Here is a 20,311-nt window from a genome sequence, read left to right on the forward strand (position 1 = left end):
ATGTTGTTGTTGTTTTTGTTCTGCTATGTCTTTTCTTTAGTGTGTTTGACGATTCACATTTTTACATTATTCGATTTTGATGAAATGCCTACATTTAAAATTTACAAAATGGAATTTATCACATTTTTTCACACAATTGCAACAGAGAATATGAAACCTAAGTATGATTTATAAATACATGCATATTTATTTCTTACTTCAATTTTTGTCCAACAGGAACGTGTGGGCATCCATGTCTCACAAACACATACCTAGCTGCTTCACTCATGCAACATAAACTTATATAAAGTTTTAGGAAATATTGCTTATTTTTATGTCCTGATTCTAGTCACCAAAACAAGTAAACTGCGGTGATACATATTTCTATTTTAGGTCGCACTATGACTCGATCTTTTGTTTGTCTGAGTTCCAATACTTCTACTACTATTCCACCTCTGGAAGAAAGGAGAATCCTACGTAAAAATGGCCTTGGGGAAAAGAAAGTTAGTATTCCTGCTGATGCTTTGCATGACCAAGTGAGACAGGCCATACTAAGGTAATTATGTTTTCCAAAAGGTAATGAAAAGTGATCGGCAAATTTTTTAAATGAAGGAAACGAGTGAAGTGCATGCGAATAAATGCTTGTATGTTACGTTCTAAATCTTAAGAGAATGAACTGTAAAAAAAAAAAAAAAAAAAAAGCAACAGCAGGTAGGCACTATGCAACTCGGTTTCCGCCTCTAGGTTGCTCATCTAGTTACAGTTGAAGTCATAATAGACAAGATACACCATCGCTTGTTGATGTGAGTTATATCTACTGTTTTTCTTGATGCAAATGTCTCTTTCAAATTGTATCTCTATGCGCACTTCTATTTCATAATATACAGATTTGTTGAGTCATAGAAATTAAGAATATTCCATCTGGAAATGTTTTTCTCTAATGTTTACTTAGAACATTGTTTCTTGGTAATCAAACAATTAAGTACTAATTGATAAACCATCAAGCTTATGTGTGAGTGGGAGTGGCGGAAGTTAATATTTGTTGGACCATAACTTATGCTTAAGCTCCTATTGCATTTTTAAATAGAATATTCCACAAAATAAAAGTTCAGAAACACTACGTAAAATTTGAAATGTACAGATTTAGTAGATATTGTCTATTTTATTTATAGACTTAACTGTATCCCTTTTTGCGATTAGTTTTAATACTGTACTTGTAAAACCAGGTGTTTTTCTTAACGTTTATGCGGACAAGTAAGATTTGGTTGAACAAGCTATGTCCTACGGTTTACTTGTCAAAATCAAGTAAAAGTATAAACCAAATTTTAAATACGTTCACAAAACAATATTATCTGAATAAAAACAATTGAATGATATTCAAGAAATTACTGAAATATAAGACTCAATGACGATTCCTCTCAATACTCAACATCATCCATTCAATATTTCCAGCTTGAACCAACCTTCTAAATAAATTTAACCATATCTTTATTCCTGAAATCCTAACGCCAAACAAACACATTACATAATTGTTTTAAAATTGAGTTTAAAAGTGAATATTGATATAAAACTGTTATCCGTACTCGAAAATAAAAAAATGTAATATTCATTATCTGTTTTCCAGCTCTTTTCCGGCTTTAGATCAGTGTGGTGGTTTTGAGCTGTTAACGCTAAAAAGCAACTCCAAAAAAGTTTTAACCACAGTAAGTCACGGAAGATGCAGTGCAGAAGACGTTAGGGAGTTCGGTACAGGTCGCATATACATCAGGCCGATTCAGAAGAGTATCGCTATAATTGACATAGAAGACTCCTTTGAAGAGCAAGAAAAGTGTTTGTCTTGTTCAAGCATGGTACCTATAAAGGACCTGAGAGAACACATGCAAACTTGTCAGGTAAGGTAGTCTGATTATCAGTTAATTGTATCAGGTATTTTGCTCATGTTAAAGCTTTAACATTAATCCAACAGTATGTTACCTCCGTTTATATACAATTCATGTATATTAGACAAAGGTGCAATTTCTAAGGGCTGTCATCTTCGCAAGGCAAGGTTCCGATATGATAACCTATCACCGCCTCGGCGTATCGGGCAGATATTTCTGTGTTTCATGTCTATGAATTTCACTGGATGCAACGGCAAGCCACCGCATCCAGTCAAAATTAAGTTGTTCAAATGTGAACACTGTTCCTACATGATCGGGACAAGGGGAGCACACAGCTAGAATGGACTGATAAGTAAGCAATTTTCTAGTCCCAGTCCGTGTTTGCACAATTTCCTTTCTCTCAAATACACCTGTAATGGCTTCACTCTGGTACTTAGTCGTACTTTCGAGGTTAAACATCCAAAGTATCCTTTTAGGTCAATTGCCTGCATTATTTTCGGCCAGTGTAGAATGCACCACGGTGTTGGTTCCTTGGCATTATGTACGATGGGAGGCAGTTCAGGAAATCCAGTAGATGTCGCTAGGACAAAGCACCACTATATATGTTCGATCCGCCAAGGTGTAGATAGGATTATCATATCGGAAGCTTGGCTAGCGAAGATGAAGTGCTGTGTAAATGAAGTTTTGCTTTGCTTTTCTGTTGAGAGAATTTTTTTTATAAACTTTACTGATACCTAGACAGACTCAAAGGGTATGCATTTCGTTTGGTTAGAAAGTGCCTGTTGTTTAGATCACTAAATTTATACGGTGGTATCATGTGTGCAGAGTATTTACGTAATGTTGGGGATTGAGAGTGTTATTGATAAAAACGTACCCACACATTTTATTCATGATTTTCAGAAATCAGGAGAAGATGCAGATTTCATTGAAATTTTCAAGTAAGTTGTATGTCTTTGAACCTCGGTTTTAGATCTACTTACTCAGGACTAGATAATTTGTGTCCATCCTTCAGAAATTGATTATTTGCCTTAAATGATTCATATTTGTGTAGAGTGTGTAACTAACTCCCTGTACATTTGATAAATGATTCATATTTGTGTAGAGTATAGTATAGTTGCATGTACAACTGATATATGATTTACATTCGTACAGTTCCTGCAAACTTGATATGTGATTTACTGGAAGTAGACTGCATATAAATGTATGGAATCCACTAAACATCACAATAGAGCATCACTTTAGGGAAAAAGAAAGTGAGGCTTCATTGCAGATTGATCATGCATTATACATTGTCCCCTTTACTCAGTCCACTGGTCACTACCCATGTAAACTAACTAAATGTCCTGTTGGTGGATTTTTACGCGATGTTTTGCTTCATTGTCAATCCTATTGCATGTTACAGAGTCTGATGATGGAATTTAGTCATCCTTGATTAATAAATATGCCACTTCACAGTCATTCCAGTTGTGTCCTACATAGATTACAGTACAGTTCTTATCTAAAATATATGTCTTGTAGAATGCATATGCTTTTTATGAAACTTACAGGACGACATAAATCTGAATCGATCTATAATCATCTGATTTGTCAAACGTTGTAAATATATTTATGTGTTTTCAGCGATGATCCAGCTAACGTTAGTGAGCAGCCTAGTGTTGTAACAACACACAACAACACCAGTACTGCAGACCCACTTCTCAACACTGGTGAAATGTACAGTAATGTACCCAAAATTCCAAATATCAGACAACAGGATACTGTCGTGGCTACGTTTCCCAGCTCTGGCACTAGCGAGCATGCTGGTATAGTAGCAATAGTACACCGTACCAGTGAAGAGCATGGCGCTGGATCAAGAAACACTGAACATCATAATGATGTAACCGGACATCCCAGCATTGGTGATCTGCATCATACTGTAATGACAAATTACAGGTCTTCTTGTTTAGTTGACAACAAGGCTGTGATTTTGGAAGAAGTGTAAGATGTTTTTAAAAAAATTTTATTTGGAAAGATCCAATTATGAGATGCCATGTTGTATGGTTGCTGTATACATTCATGCTACGAAAATTTCCTTCTTGAGGCCAATCTGTGCCTTTTCAGCGATACACTACTTTATATGAGATTGTGGAAATTCTTTTGTCTAGATGGGTCATAATAACGCATAATAAGATGCAGGTAACTCTAATTAGTTCATTTTACATGCTGGACTATGTATTTTTGTGCCAAGTGACATGTTTATCTTTCCATCTGCAAAAAGGTAATTATTTTCTTAATATTAAAGACTGGTTTAACACAAACACACGCACACCAATAAGCACCGATTACTAATATGTTTATCAACTAGTTAATCTTGTTGGATATATTCTGCTTTGTTATCCAAGCAAAATATATTATTTCATGTATATAGCTTGACTTCAATTACATGTTTTCAGTGGATATCTTTATTTCCCACTGCCACGTGCATATGAATGAGTGTTTGCCCTTTGAATTGGGAAAGTTAGATACAACTGACAAATTTTAAGATTCTTAGACTCCGTTGCTTTTCTTTTCTCTTGTTTCAGTAAATACTGATGCCTTCTTAGTTTACAAAATTCCACCTGAATTCAGTAATTTAAGTACCTTGACTTGCTCTTTTTTGTTGCCACAGCAAGGACATTCATGACCCAGTAGCTGTCTTGCGCTATTTTCAAAAATCTGTAATGACTAGAAGACAATTAGACCAAACATCATTAACAGAACCGCTGGAGGGTGAAACCCAACCCATCTATGTGTCGCGGATGAATATGTTTGCAACAGGAATGGAGGAGATCTTGGAAGCGCCAAACCTTCTGGTACCCCTTGAGGTGACATTTTATGGAGAAGAGGCTTCCGACCTAGGGGGACCAAGGAAGGAGTTCCTCACTCATATGATGCAAGAAATAATAAAAGAAGAATGGAGACTTTTTGAAATGACTGAGGAGGGTGCATACACACTGAAAGATGACTCCGTTGGACTTGAAAGGAAATACTATTTTGGTGCAGGGCTAGTTTGTGGTAAGTGTTATATTTTCGTTACTTGCTGTAGATTTAATTTTTACTATGTTGGTCATAATTCGGCTATCAATGGACAACATATTTGCGATGTGAATATTAGGCAGAGCACAATATGCTTTCATGTTAATTTTTGTGGTAAATAGCTTTGGTCTGCAATTTGGTAAGCAATCGATAAAGCAAATCGTTTGTCGTGTAAATGAATGGTATAGGTCTTTCATTCTGTTATTGAATGAAAGTATACTCTCTCTCTCTCTCGACATATAAAGCGATCCTAACTATTTTAGCAAAAATAATTTTGACATTCTTTAACTCCTATACATCAGTTTCAGTTTACACGACATTGTTGCATGCATGGTCAATACATTGCTATTTTTGGCGTGCATTCATGTGTCACGCGTATTTCAACACTAGTAAGATGTGATTGTGATGACCCACATTTCTTGCTTAACAGGCTGTGCCTCGTTTTTGGAGTTAATAAGAGTGAAACAGAAAAATGATTCATTTGGTTTAAATATATCTTTCATTTAATATTACACGCGCGTCGTTCTATTCTTGTTAACAATAATTTTAGGTTTGTCATTGATGCAGAACGGGCCTCTACCATGTTTCCTAACAGAAGTTGAATTGGAAACGCTCCTGTCCCAAAACTTAACACCAGTCCAGGCACAATTTAGAGATGGCTTAAATCGGCTTGGTTTTGTTGATGTAAGCACAAATGAGTATCTAAACTTTCCCAAACCTGCAGCCGTAACCCGGACCTATAAAACTCTTGTAACCTGTTATCATTATACACTAAAAATTTTGGCAGTGATTTTGGGACCACAATATACAATATAGCTTGTTTGTTAAATAAGGATTGTAAACATTGTTAAGGTTATTTTAAAAGCATAAGTTTATCATGTATTAGATTATGTGAATATCAGCTAATCTCATCAAGCTTTATAAATTTAGTACCCCTCATATTTTCCAATTCTTGAGAGGTAAACTGAAGATGCGCATAACTGGATAAGAATCAAACTGATAATAAAGTCTTATGTGCAAATAGAAGTTATGGTACAAAGTCCCTTTTGTTATTGCAACCTTGCTAATGAAACAGTTTGGGTCAATTACAACTTTTTATGTATTGAAATGTTACTTTTCAGTTAATGCGCCGAAAGCCGTGTATTAAATATCTCTTCAGGCCTTCTGCAAGGTCAACTCTGACACAGAGAAAATTGATCCATATCCTAAAACCAGTATTCTCAGATATCGGATCTAACAGAAGATTAAAGGAGGATGGTACATATCAAAAATTCTTAGCATACCTTAAAGAAGTTTCAGGTAAATATATAACATCTGTAAAGATAACAAGAAAGAGGTAGTTCTGATTTCATAGATTATAAATATACATTTATCAAAATGAAATATGGGGTAAATGTTTTTCGTTTGCGCCATGGTTATAATTGAACTAGTTTCTTAAAGATTATTATTAATATAATGATATTACATGTTTACTCCTGAATTACTCCATACTATCTAAATTGTATCTGTGTTCAGTCCGTTGTACCTATGTTGTGTTAGATTAGCATGATTACTAGGACTCCACTATATACACATTTTGAGAGACGTTGGATGCGAAAGGTTTATATAGCCTCTAAAGAGAGGTGGACATTTTCTTCTTTTACATTCACATTTCTACGACTTATTGTAAAACAATATGTTCAGTCCTTCTTTGTGGCAGCTAGCGGAATGGCCACATAAAGTTGTTATATCAAAGAAGATCATGAATTATAAGGTTTGCATAAACGATAAACACACACACACACACACACAGATATATATATATATATATATATATATATATATATATATATATATATATATATATATATATATATATATATCCTTTTCTATGTTAATACCGGTTATAACTCATTGTGTAGTATAAAAAACGTGACATTTCCATTTCAGCGAGCTTGAAGTCACATGTTCAAATATAAAATATATTGCTTTTTGTTTCACATGAAATATATTCGGTATTAACACATGAAAACAACATTTTAATTTTATTAAATAACAAACTTGCTGTTATGTTTATTGTATGAAACCTACTCCTGAACAGAATGCTGAAAGAATCACTCTTCAACACGCAACCACCATCTCCTATTTTTGTATTCACCGCACTATGAACGGCATTCAGTATCAACGAGCGGCTATTGGCACATCAGCACATTCAAAACTGGAATTACACTGTAATTCACTCCGATTAGTCTATATCTTTGGCCTTCTGATAAAACATTTATGACTATTTGGTATCCATTTCACTATACTGCAAGTTTTCTTTTTTAAATTTTCATTTCGTATTCTAGGGAATTAAATTAGTTGTTAAATTTTACAAAACTTGCTGGTTTTCGCGTTATTCTGTCACTTGGTTTAAGACCATAGATTTGAATATATATATATATATATATATATATATATATATATATATATATATATATATATATATATATATATATATATATATATATATAATTCTATTGCTTTTTATAGGTGGTAGAAAAGGAACGGAGAAAGCCAAAGTTACATTGGAGAAAATAGTACAGTTTGTGACGGCATCTGCAGAGATACCAGTTTTAGGATACTACATGCCACCCGAGATTGAATTTTTTGATGATGGAAGTATGCTTCCTAGAAGTTCTACTTGCATAAATGTCCCTTATTTACCTTTGGGACATTTACCAGATGATGCCGCATAGGATATATGTTTCTAATAATATCCTGTTTTTTATACTTTCTACTTGGTGAAAGTTTTACGTTATGAAATAATTCAATTAATTTGGAAAAAATGCACTACATGACTATATGTGGAATAAAGAATCATGCAAACAAACCAAAGAAAACACAGTTTCTCTTACAATGTACGGTGGTAAAAGTATCGATTGTAGAATATCATGTGAAGTCTTTGACAGTACTATATATTAAATTTCAATACACGGTTCTTTAAGGACTAAAATATTCGTACATGCTCCCATTTATTTGCAAACCTCCCAACACACACACACACACCGATGTTAAAACGAAAAGGCATCAAGGATAGCAAAAAACTTCACAATTTGGTCACGAAATATTAAACATAGACATTTTTAATGAAATGGACTGTTCTATAAACCAGAAAAGGTCAGTGAGCGATCTGTCGCTTGTTTATATCGAGAGCTTCCGTTTGCTTTGAAATGCCAATACGTCCGCAGTGTTAGGGAACTATTATCAACTGTAAGTTAGAAATTATAAATCAGTGAATGAAATTACTTAATTTCGTGCATCTTTATGTCCTTGATACTGTTTTATTGTAAAATTTGTAACGGGGTACAAAACAACGGGGTGGTGTGCGAATAATATACTCAGTGGCATTACCTAACTGATGTTTACCATTTATCATTCCTAAGTGTTGTTGCATAAACAGCTTAAATCCCGATACCTTATAATATTCAGGATAACGAAATCATTTAGCCAGACGGACAGATAATGATACTCAAGAAAGAATGTCATGTCTTACAATATTGAAAACTATCAACGCTTTAAAATGACACCTCTATGATTTGCTTGCATACGGAAGCATTATCAAATATTGTGCATGAACATCAGAAAAATAAAGAAGTTGGAAGCAGTAAACACTGCTTATGTGTTAGGGGATAACAATGGAACATGTAAATATAATATACAACATGTTAGTGTGTCAGTTGAGTTAAGAAATTACCGATGAAAAATTGTAGTTGTTCCTTTCTTATGTCATAAAGAGGTCTACCCCTATGCCCTGTGTAGACTTGCGAGGCTCTGTACTGGTGGTCTTCGCTGACTGGCATAGAATTGATATCGGTTTTGTCAAAGATACTACGAGCTTGTCCAAGTAGCTCAATCACTTCGACAGGCACTGATACATCTGCAGGGTGTCCTCCATGAAAATCTCAATTCCACGTACCTGAGTCCTTATAATGTTCTCTGCTTCCATCATATTTGACATGCGCTCTTTACACTTTCTCAGTTCTTCCATGATAAAGTTTACTAACGACACCAATCCTGTTGAGCCAGAATACATTTTTGTGGTAACATATCATCAGAGTGAAATAGAATTCAAAAGTACCCCATTATCAAGAATGGCAAAACTGTCTTTAGAGTCGATTGCGTTCATTTGTCATTTCAGGCAATGGAGTTGTGTTGATTTGAAGAGGCAATGAACTGGAAGTGATAAAATGTTTAAATAGTTATAAAATCACACATTCATCGCAAGTAGTGAAGCTATTACATGTGGATAAAGCGTTTTTCATGGAACAACGAGTGAATAATTGTGAGAAATGCTAAATATTACGGTGTTATTTCCAATTCAACATATTTAATCACTTTCGTATGTTATTTTTAAAATATCACTTTTAAATCACGAGATTGTTGAAAACATAACTCCAGACTATGTGGAATGCTATCTATGCTATTATACGTAACAGCAATTGAAATTCTAAGTATAAGAATAACACTAAATAGGAAGATTGCAGGTATTACAGTTCCAAATGTAAAAGACGAAATAAAAATGCTACAACATGCAGACGATTGTACGAATTTTATTAAAGACTAAAATTCCTTTAAACACCTAGAGAAGGAATTTGAAAAATTTGGTAAGGCCTCTGGGTCAAAAATAAATCATGAAAAAACTGAAATACTGAAAATAGGGAGCTGGAGAGGAAATCACTCAGGATTACTACCACACCTAATTAAAGAAAGAGTGAATGCATTGGGCATTTATTTTGGGATAAGAGAAGAACAAGAAAACTATAAAAATATGAAACAGAAATTAGAAACGAATGTGAACACCTGGGCACTTACGCCATTATGTCTAATGGAACGGGCCCAAGTGGCCAAAACGTACATATACGCGAATATAAATTTTATTGCCAAGTCTATTGACAAAGAAAATAAAAATTTAGAAAAACTAGATAAGGAGATTATTAATTACATATGGGATTTTAAAACCCACTACGTCAAGAGGGAAACTTTATATAGAGCACAAGAGAGGGGGGACTAGCACTCTCCAACCCCATTTGGATAAAGACTGCAAATATTATAAATATATTTAAAAAGATTAAAGCGACACCAACATCACCATGGGAGGGAATATACATCTACTGGTTTGGGTTCACATTGAGAAACAGGGGGGACATTTATAAAAATAATAAACTTGTAAAAAAACTAGAAATACCAAGAAAATTTAGATATATTAAAGAAATACTAACCAAATATAGGGATATAAAAAGTTTATGGGACCAGGAGGAAAACTAACATATAGATACATTAGAGAGGAAATAACAAAAGAAAAACTAAAAGTAAAGTAGAACAGGAGAACATAGAGATTAACTGGAAAAGAGCATGAGGGCACTGGACCAAATTACGTTCCCTAAAAATACAAAGCCTCTGCTTCAAATACATGCACAATGCAATGGTTGATAGGAGAGGTAGCAGTGAGACGGCACATGGTCAGAGTATCGCCAAAATGTCCACTGTTTAAAAAAGCCTCTTTTAGTAAACTACACACAATGATACAGTGCGAGAGCAGGAAAACATGTAAATTGAAAGTGATAGAAGAAATAAACAAAGGGGGGAGATATCAAAAGGCAAATATATTATACATGGATGGAGACTTCAATAAAAAAAACTTTATACAAAATTACAGAGTACATAGTAGACAATATGATGACTTGTGGGCAAATAATTGTGATAAAGAGGTAAAAAAAAGTATAAGGGGAAAAAAAAGTGATTTTTTTTTTCTATCTTTTTTTTGTTTGTTTGTTTTTTCGTTTTCTTTTCTTCTTTTTCTGTCTATATATATATATATATATATATATATATATATATATATATATATATATATATATATATATACAATTCTTACCTAACTTAGAAAACTTATAGACAAAATATGCAAAGATACATACATGGGGAAAGTAAAGACTATGACATCATGGGGCTAAGTCACATGGCTCTACGCGAAGTGGACAGGCCCATGAAAGAGTTTTGAAAAAAATACCCCACGTAGAACATAAACAGACCAAACAGATATAAAAGACAAACATGGGCTAATTCATAGTTTCATATTTTACTAACTCTTTATCTATCTTAAAACCATACAGCTCCCGTACTGTATGGTTTGACCAACCCACATGTGGAAAATAAACAATTTTGGATTCTTTCTAATAAAATATTTAGATAAATTAATAAAAGGAGGCCTAACTCGACTCAGGAGAAACACAATGAAAATAAAGAAGTGTGGACCTTGAATCGAGCGTAACCTACATATTGATACTCCTAGAACTACCACGAGGAACGACACATATTAGCACTAGATTAAAACAATATAAAAAAATTTACCCCCCAAAAAAGGAAAAAAATAGTAGTACACCGTTCCATCGTCAAAATTCAAAAACCAAAACTATTTAATCGAATATAACATAATAGAATACATCGGATCCTAAATCCAAATTAGTAGAAAAGAAATACAACTGGGGAAAAAAAACACTGGATCTAAAATTGCTGTCTCAAACATATATATAAAATAGCATACACACAATATAGCACCACTGCATATAGCAGATACTGAGACCTAGGCGACCTCTAGCAAAGGTCACAAAAATATACAAGGGAAGGAACTTCGAGCAAGGTGGAAAAAACCAGGCTCGGACGAACAACCTTTTAGATAACACTAAGGAAACATAAATACCCCACCTATTTTAAATAAAACATACTACATAACTGTGGGGAAAACACAAAAACATAAAATATCTTTTTAGTTTTTTGGAAATGGGGGGGGGGCATATGTCTGGTCCCCCCCCCCCAAAAAAAAGTAATTAACAGCAATTCAACAGCCATCAAAACCCACCTAGCTATGACTTGGAAAGGAACTACTATCAAAATTTACCTTACACTCTCAATTTGACCAGTTAGAAAAAAGAAGAAAAAAACATAATATAGTACAAAGCTAAAATTGGAAAAGAATTACTATCCAACTTGCCTCAACACACTTAATCTACCCAAACAGCATTATCTCAGAGGGAACGTTGCCCTCACCCACAACATTAGATGAAGTTTCAGTAAAAGATTTCAAATAACATTTTGTGCTTGCGAAGCGCAGATGTCCACACTTACCTGCTGGACTATTGAAAGTAAAATTAAATATGTTTTGCTTTCGTAAGTATGTTAATACAAACTTGAATATGATTAGTATTCCTATATATGGTGCAACACAATAAGGTGTACACACAGTACATCACAATAAAGTGTACACACAGTACAGCACAATAAGGTGTACATATAGTACAGCACAATAAGGTGTACATACAGTGCAGCACAATAAGGTGTACATATAGCACAGCACAACAAGGTGTACATATAGTACAGCACAACAAGGTGTACATATAGTACAGCACAACAAGGTGTACATATAGTACAGCACAACAAGGTGTACATACAGTACAGCACAACAAGATGTACATATAGTACAGCACAACAAGGTTTACATATAGTACAGCACAACAAGGTGTACATATAGTACAGTGCAACAAGGTGTACATATAGTACAGCGCAACAAGGTGTACATATAGTACAGCGCAACAAGATGTACATATAGTACAGCACAACAAGGTGTACATATAGTACAGCGCAACAAGATGTAGATATAGTACAGTACAACAAGGTGTAGATACAGTACAGCACAACAAGATGTACATATAATACAGCAGAACAAGGTGTAGATACAGTACAGCACAACAAGATGTACATATAGTACAGCAGAACAAGGTGTAGATACAGTACAGCACAACAAGATGTACATATAGTACAGCACAACAAGGTGTAGATATAGTACAGCACAACAAGGTGTACATATAGTACAGCACAACAAGGTGTAGATATAGTACAGCGCAACAAGGTGTACATATAGTACAGCACAACAAGGTGTAGATATAGTACAGCGCAACAAGATGTACATATAGTTCAGCACAGCAAGGTGTACATATAGTACAGCGCAACAAGATGTACATATAGTCCAGCACAGCAAGGTGTAGATATAGTACAGCACAACAAGATGTACATATAGTACAGCACAACAAGGTGTAGATATAGTACAGCGCAACAAGATGTACATATGGTACAGCACAACAAGATGTACATATAAAGGTGTACATATAGTACAGCACAACAAGGTGTACATATAGTACAGCACAACAAGATGTACATATAGTACAGCACAACAAGATGTACATATAGTACAGCACAATAAGATGTACATACATTAGAGCAAAATAATGTGTACATATAGTACAGGAAAATACATGTAGTAAAGTTAGGAGCTACCACGACTAATAATAATAATAATAACATTATTATTATTATTATTATTATTATTATTATAAGACGAAGAAGAAGAAGAAGAAGAAGAAGAACCATAACAGAATTAGAAATAGATAAACTTACTGACCAATTAACTAGGAATAAAGCTCCGGGGTTAGATGGGACAACGCCCGAGTTTTATCAAAAGTTAAAAAAATATTTAATTCCAATAATGAAAAATCTCTACAATACTATTTATAAAAAATCAAGAAATGATAGAAAGTATGAAAACAGGAGTTATTACACTCATCTTCCAAAACAAAGGCTAGACTTCAGACCTAAAATATTGGAGACCAGTCTCGTTACTTAATATTGAATGCAAAATACTCAGTAAATATTTAGCAAATAGAGTTAAACCAATACTAGGGTACATAAAAGATCCAAACCAAACATATGGTGAAGAAGGCAGAAATATACAGAATAATATACTTTCAATAAAGACAATAATAAATTATATGGAAACATCTAATATTGATGGCGCTTTAATCCTCATTGATCAGGAGAACGCCTTTGATAGGGTAGAAATGAGTTATATTTTGCAGATACTGCATAAATTTGGATTTGGAAATGTATTCCAAAACTGGATCAAAACACTTTATAAGAATATAAGATCATTGGTACAGACCAATGGTGCAAAAACCAATCCGTTCTCAATAAACGGTTCAGTAAGACAGGGTTGTCCACTATCTATGTTACTGTACGAAACAGGGATAGAGGCACTACATAATGAAATCCAAAATCATAAAAGAATCCGAGGAGTAAGAGTAACTAACATGAGGAAGGAGTGTAAAACCTTCCAACATGAGGACGATTGCTCCAACTTTATAACTTCAAAGCAATGGTATCATTATTTAATGCAGCAGTAAAACCTTTTTGGATTAGCCTCGGGTTCAAAGATAAACCGAATTAAAACTGAAATACTACTTGTAGGCAAATGGAAGGAGAATTATCAAGGGCTCCCTACAGAACTCATAAGAAATCAAGTTAAAGGACTAGGAATAAATTTAGGGAAAGTCAGTAAAATGCTAAATTTTCTACAAATTAGGAAAAAATTAGAGAAACATGCTATAATTTGGAATGATAGGCAAATAAATTTATTTAGAAAAATACAAATTGCGAAATCGTATTTATACAACTCGATTTGGTACGAATTTGACGTATCGGACTTTGAATTTATATATCTAAATAAATTTGAATCGTTAATAATAAAATTTATACGGAATGGGATCCACAAATTACCAAAATACACATTATAAAAAGATAGGAAAAAAGGAGGACTCAATCTCATGGACTTGAGTTAAATAAGTAGTAAATTATATTTCCAGATTGAATAAATGTCAGGAAAATCTAGAATATCACTGGCAGGGCATATACCTTTACTGGTTTGGCTTTCTTCTATCCAGTAAGCCTGCAATTTATAGGAATAATAGCATGACAAAATTGCTAGTGCACCCCAAAATAGCGTAAAGAATTACACAAACTATACAAAATTACAAAACAAGCAAAGAATATTGGACAATTTTTAATAAGAATGAATTGGAAAATATGATAAAACACAATACAAAAGTAAAGCCAAACAAGGTGGAAACACTAAATTTAGAGATTGACTGGAACATAGTATGAAAATCATTGGAAAAAAATAAAAGAGATAAGCAAACAAACGAACATTTATCAATATCTACATGATGTAGGGTGGACAGGTGAAAATGCCCACCAGAGACACCTTGTCTCAAACATCCCTTCTTGCCCCGTGTGCAAGGGACCACATAGTAAAAAACGTAATTTTATAATTCAGATCCTTAAATAAACAAAGACAAAAATAGAAAATAAAAGTATAAGCAAATTAGGCAATTTTGAGCCCAAAAAATCATCCTTATACCCATAAAATAACAGACAAAATTTTGAACAGAGAAGTGATAGACTTCATTTATAATGCTATGTAAAATAGAAGATAACAGCTTTGGATTACTGAATTGTATACTCTGGAAAGACATTAAGCGGCTAGCAAAAACTCTACCAGAAAAACAAACTAACTTTGAGAAACTAACCCCCGGAAAAGACACTTATAATGAGCTTGCTATAAGAACACCGACAGACCCCCCCCCCCCCCAACTCAACAGTCAAGGACCCGACTTCGGCATTTGAAACCCAGCAAACCTTAATACATATAACAAATGTAGCCGAAATAGACTCGTTAAACCAGACTATTAGAAATTAATTTCAGACAGAGAGATTTACCGTTCCTCTAAAACAAAGTGCGGGAGAAACTGGACCAAAATCCCGCCAGCTGATGACAGATAGAAGACAGCAGGCGGTGATTAAATTACCAAACAAGACCGAAAAGCGTGCCCACATAAACCTGCAAACTAACGAGAAACGGTTAACACAAAAGGGACTAACATAAGGACACATACGAGTGATTCATATTAAATACCACAGGGGATAATTAGCAGTAAATGACCAAGAAATAGAGCAAAAATAAAAAAAATACAAAATAATTCTTAAACACAGGGCACAACAAGAGCTAATGAAACTTAGCCAAAATTTTTCCTTATCATGCCTACAAAGAAACAAACCCAAAAATCATCTTGTCTCCGGAAAGCCATCTTAGGTGGCTAGTAAAACTACACCAGAGACTCTTTTGATCTGCATGTTTTCCATCACGTCCTCGTGATGGAAAAATTTAATCCCATCCTAGGGCAAAAGCAACCGAAGCTTGCTATGTAAATAGAACCCACATGAGTTAATTAATGATGTAATTAATAACAATGTCATAGTGGCCACTTTGGCTCATGCATAACTACATACCAAACAAAATATTTGAAAAATGGAAAATCAGGAGCAGGACTCCCCGAAAGTGAGAGTCTTGAAACTGTAAACAATAAAAGAAAATAAATGGTAAAATATAGAAATAAAGAAATAAACAATTTGTGACATAATAGTAAACGGAAGCAGGACTATACAGTGAACAAGCCACTCAGAAGTGGCACGCCAATGAGATTTTATGAAAGAATTCTGCAACCGTCCAGTTGAGAACTAATGACAATAAATAAACAAAAATGACATATCTTCCCCATGACGATCTCAGTATGGACATGACGGCAAACTGATGACAATATCCACTTTAACAAACATTTTTTCCATCACGTCCGCTTGATGATCATTTAATTTCATGCAATATCATTTCATATCACACAACATCATTTGGAATCTGAATTGATCATTCCGTTTGATGGGTTAAATCATTTCATTTCACTCTACATCATTTCATTTAATACCACGTTATTTGAAATCTAAATGCATCATTCGGATTTGTTCGTTAAATCATTTCATGTGACACCACATCATTTGGAATCTGGATTTATCATTTCATTTGCTAGGTTAAATCATTTGATTTCATACTGGATTATTTGATTAATGTAATTTTGGCGGCGACGGCTGCCCATAGATTTGTTGGACAAGTCTCACTTGATTTTCTCAGAACAAAGATTTCTTCTCGAACGTCACATCATCGTCCAAAGAAGCCTACCTAAAGCAAGTGTGTGTTTGTGTGTAAATGTGATCCCTTCTCGCTTAGCTAAATATTATGATATTTGTCAGTATTTACCAAAACCAATGATCTAATGTGAAAATAAATCATTGAAAAGGCAATTAAAATATCGGTTTAGCGCTTGAATGTTGTTTGAACATTTGAAGGGATCATTCATTTTTTTCAAAGACACAAAAACAGAAAGAGCGATTACGACAACATCGCCAGTGTTTCACAAATGGTTTACAAGAAGCGACTAGTTAGTCAAAAGAAAAAATATGCTCATTGAACAAGGAGCATACATTTTCAGACAAATAGAAAGCGAAATCAAGTTGGTTACTTATTCCTTATTCCCGATTCAATAAGGAATAAGTAACCAGTTACTTATTCCCAATTCAAATATTTTCACATACAGATGAATACTTATTCCTTATTCACACCGAGGTTTTTATATTTATTCATTATTATCAATTCAGTATGTAATTGGTTACCACTTAAATTAATGCAAATGAAAGCTTTTTAAGGCATGCATTGGTGTAATTGTTACATGATTGGAGACATACGAGTGCTATATAAAGTTGAATATAGACAGATCACGTACTATATGTAGGAATGGTTTATGATATTGATAGGAATACGTGTTTTGTAATTTGATATAGGATTAATTAGTTTTGATAGGTATTTGTGTCGTGTTTTGTGATGTATGGCGTTAAGTATTAGTATTCGGGTTCGAAAAGCTTACTAATGACTCAAGTAAAAGGGAAAACCTAAATAATAATAAAAACTTACAAGTGTGAAATTGGAGATTTCTCTTGTGTGGTCGTCATGTCCTTAGTGGAGAAATATGTGGAGTATTTACAAGTTTAAGAAGCCTTCTCTTAACTCGAATATTGTCTTGAAGTCCTTGGAACTGGGAACTTAGCATACATGTAACCGATTTCCAGAAATTGGGGTTACATAAAAGGGAGTGGAGGGTGGGTAAAGCACACTCCGCAAGAAGAGTATGTCTTGCTTATAATGTTTGGTCGTTAAGTATCATCTTTAAAGAGATTTGACATGGACCCTTCTTAACATGCTATTTCTAGAGGATCGTGTAGTCACGAAAGAAGTTATGAGGAATTTCGTTGAGCCGATTTCGAGGAATCAGTTAGATGACGGAGGTCTCGTACGACACATGCCATAAGATTATAACATAGACCCTTCTCTGACATTTTATCTCTAGGGGATAGAGGTCAATCCTCAAAAAATGTCCTGACGAATTTCGTCGAGAAGAAACAGCGTAATGAGGGACGCTCTTTGTGTACCTGGTATTCCCCCCCCCAGCCCCCCCGCCAAAAAAAAAGCCCAATAAAAACAATACGCAAATATTAATATACTGCATCGAAAGTTTGTACTAACTGAACACATGCTAAGAGGATTTTGATTTCAACGTCTCCTGCATATTATCTAACTAGGTACACGTTCTAACAGTAGTAAAAGTCATTAAAAAAATTCGTCAAGGCGATTTCGAGAAATCTAAGGCTAGATAAAGATCGAGTAAGACACATGCCGTGAGAACATTATATCTCCATACAGTTTTGACATGGAACCTTCTTTGATATTTTATCTCTAGGGGATAGAGTCAGCTCTCGAACGAAGTCCTGACGCATTTCGTCGATAGCAAACTGCGATATCAGGGGCGTCCGATGGGTACTGGGTATGAAAAGCACGCATAGATTAATAGACTGAATCAAGAGTTTGTATTAATTGAACCTCTGATTAGAGGATTTTGATTTCAATGCCTGTTGGACCGTGCCTGGTTAGACGCCCGTGCAAAAGTAAAAAATATTTTCTTCAAATAAATACGTCGAGTCGATTTTGAGAAAGTCACGGCCACATAAAGGTGGTCGGGTACAAAACATTCCGTATGAAAATTGTATATCACGTATATATTCGGACCATTGAGTCCCTTCTTTATAGAGTTTTGCATAAACCCTTCTTGACATTTTATCTATAGGAGGACTGAGTCCATCCACGAAAGATGTCATGACGAATTTCGTCGAGAGGAAACAGGGGAATAAGATACGCGAGTTGGGTACCGGGTATGAAAAACACTGAATTATTCATAGATTGTATCAATAGTTTGTACTAATTGAACCATTACTTTGAGGATTCTGATTTCAACGCCTCTCATAAAGTATCTAAATAGGGCCCATTCAAACAGCAGGAAAAGTTTGAAGAAAATTCGCCGAGCCGATTTCTAGAAATTCGCTGCTAGAGAAAGGAGGTCGAGTACAACATCTACCATTGTACAGTTGGGTCATTACGTCCCCTCTTTGGGGCCCCGAGTGGCCGAGTGATCTTAAGCGATCTCCGTCACGGATCACTGCCATCTCACCTCTGTCTTCTTGGGTTCGAGTCTCGGGCTCGGCCAATGTGGATATGTGAGAAAGCGTGCCGGCAGCTTCTCGTGGGTCGGTGGTTCTTTCCGGGGTTTTCCCGGGTTCTTCCTCCACCATTAATACTGGCCGCCATGTATAGCCTATCTTGTGCTGAAAAATGGCGTTAAACCCTATAACAACAACAACAACGACGTCCCCTCTTTAGAGTTTTGATATTGACCTTCTTTAATATTTTATCTCGAGGGGGTAGAGTGCATCCACAAATAAAGTCCTGACGAATTTCGTCATGTGGTAAGAGCGAGAAAAAAAAGGTATCTTACGGGTTGCGGGTGTGAAAAACACTCAAATATTCATAGATTGTATTAATAGTTTGCACTTCACTTAGAGGATTTTGATTTAAACGCCTCTTGGACATTATCTAGCTAGGGACCTGTTCTAACAGCAGGAAAATACAGAAAAAAATAGTCGACCTAAATTTGAGAAATTCGCGACTAGACGAGATCGAGTACAACACATGCCGTAAAGTTATATCTTAGGTTACATTTGGGGCACTACGTCACCGTTTTCACTGAGTTTTGACATAGACACTTCTTTGATATTTTATATCTCGGAGATAGAGACCACCTACAACGGATGTCCATATGAATTTCGTCGAAAGGAAAAGAAGAAGAAAAAAACGAAATAAGTGGTACCCTATGGGTACCCGGTATGAAAAACACACCAATGTTAATAGATTGTATTACTAGTTTGTACTGATTGTGCTCCAAGTTAGAGGATTTTTCTCTAGTCAGCTATATATAGCTGGCTCCAGAAAACATTCTTATTTCTCTAACTGGGTTAGAACAACACCAATGTATGCCCTGAAGGGCTTCTAATCTTCAATAAGTAAGTTATAACCAATTACTTATGGAACTGTGAATAAAGAATGAACACCTAACTAGATGTGAATAAGGAATCAGTACCCAAATGTATGTATAAATAATCGAATTGGAAATAAGTAACTGGTTACTTATTCCTTATTCAATCGGTAACTGGTTATTTATTCCTTATTCAATCGGGAATAAGGAATAAGTAACCAACTTGATATCAATCAAATAGTA

General features: G+C 34.7%; 1 protein-coding gene across 1 annotated transcript; it reads left to right on the forward strand.

The window, feature by feature from the left end:
- The first annotated feature begins 330 nt into the window (after positions 1-330).
- On the forward strand, positions 331-7,746 carry LOC149793691 (uncharacterized). The gene is made up of 8 exons (XM_089969040.1): positions 331-535; positions 1,604-1,871; positions 2,760-2,797; positions 3,480-3,836; positions 4,507-4,892; positions 5,464-5,597; positions 6,035-6,212; positions 7,425-7,746. The coding sequence occupies exons 1-8, from the start codon at positions 381-383 to the stop codon at positions 7,628-7,630; spliced, it is 1,722 nt and encodes a 573-aa protein (XP_089825166.1). The 5' UTR covers positions 331-380; the 3' UTR covers positions 7,631-7,746.
- Positions 7,747-20,311: the final 12,565 nt, after the last annotated feature.

The sequence above is a fragment of the Sinohyriopsis cumingii genome, chromosome 8 (genome assembly GCF_028554795.1).
Source record: "Sinohyriopsis cumingii isolate HCF-2022 chromosome 8, ASM2855479v2, whole genome shotgun sequence".
Lineage (NCBI taxonomy): Eukaryota > Metazoa > Mollusca > Bivalvia > Unionida > Unionidae > Sinohyriopsis > Sinohyriopsis cumingii.

What these genes read in the sequence shown, in the direction of transcription:
- LOC149793691 (XM_089969040.1), top strand. Translation starts at nt 381, where the DNA reads ATGACTCGATCTTTTGTTTGTCTGAGTTCCAATACTTCTACTACTATT. An exon ending in GATTTCATTGAAATTTTCAA is followed by an intron (nt 2,798 to 3,479) that starts GTAAGTTGTATG and finishes ATGTGTTTTCAG; the next exon opens with CGATGATCCAGCTAACGTTA. An exon ending in GCTGTGATTTTGGAAGAAGT is followed by an intron (nt 3,837 to 4,506) that starts GTAAGATGTTTT and finishes TTGTTGCCACAG; the next exon opens with CAAGGACATTCATGACCCAG.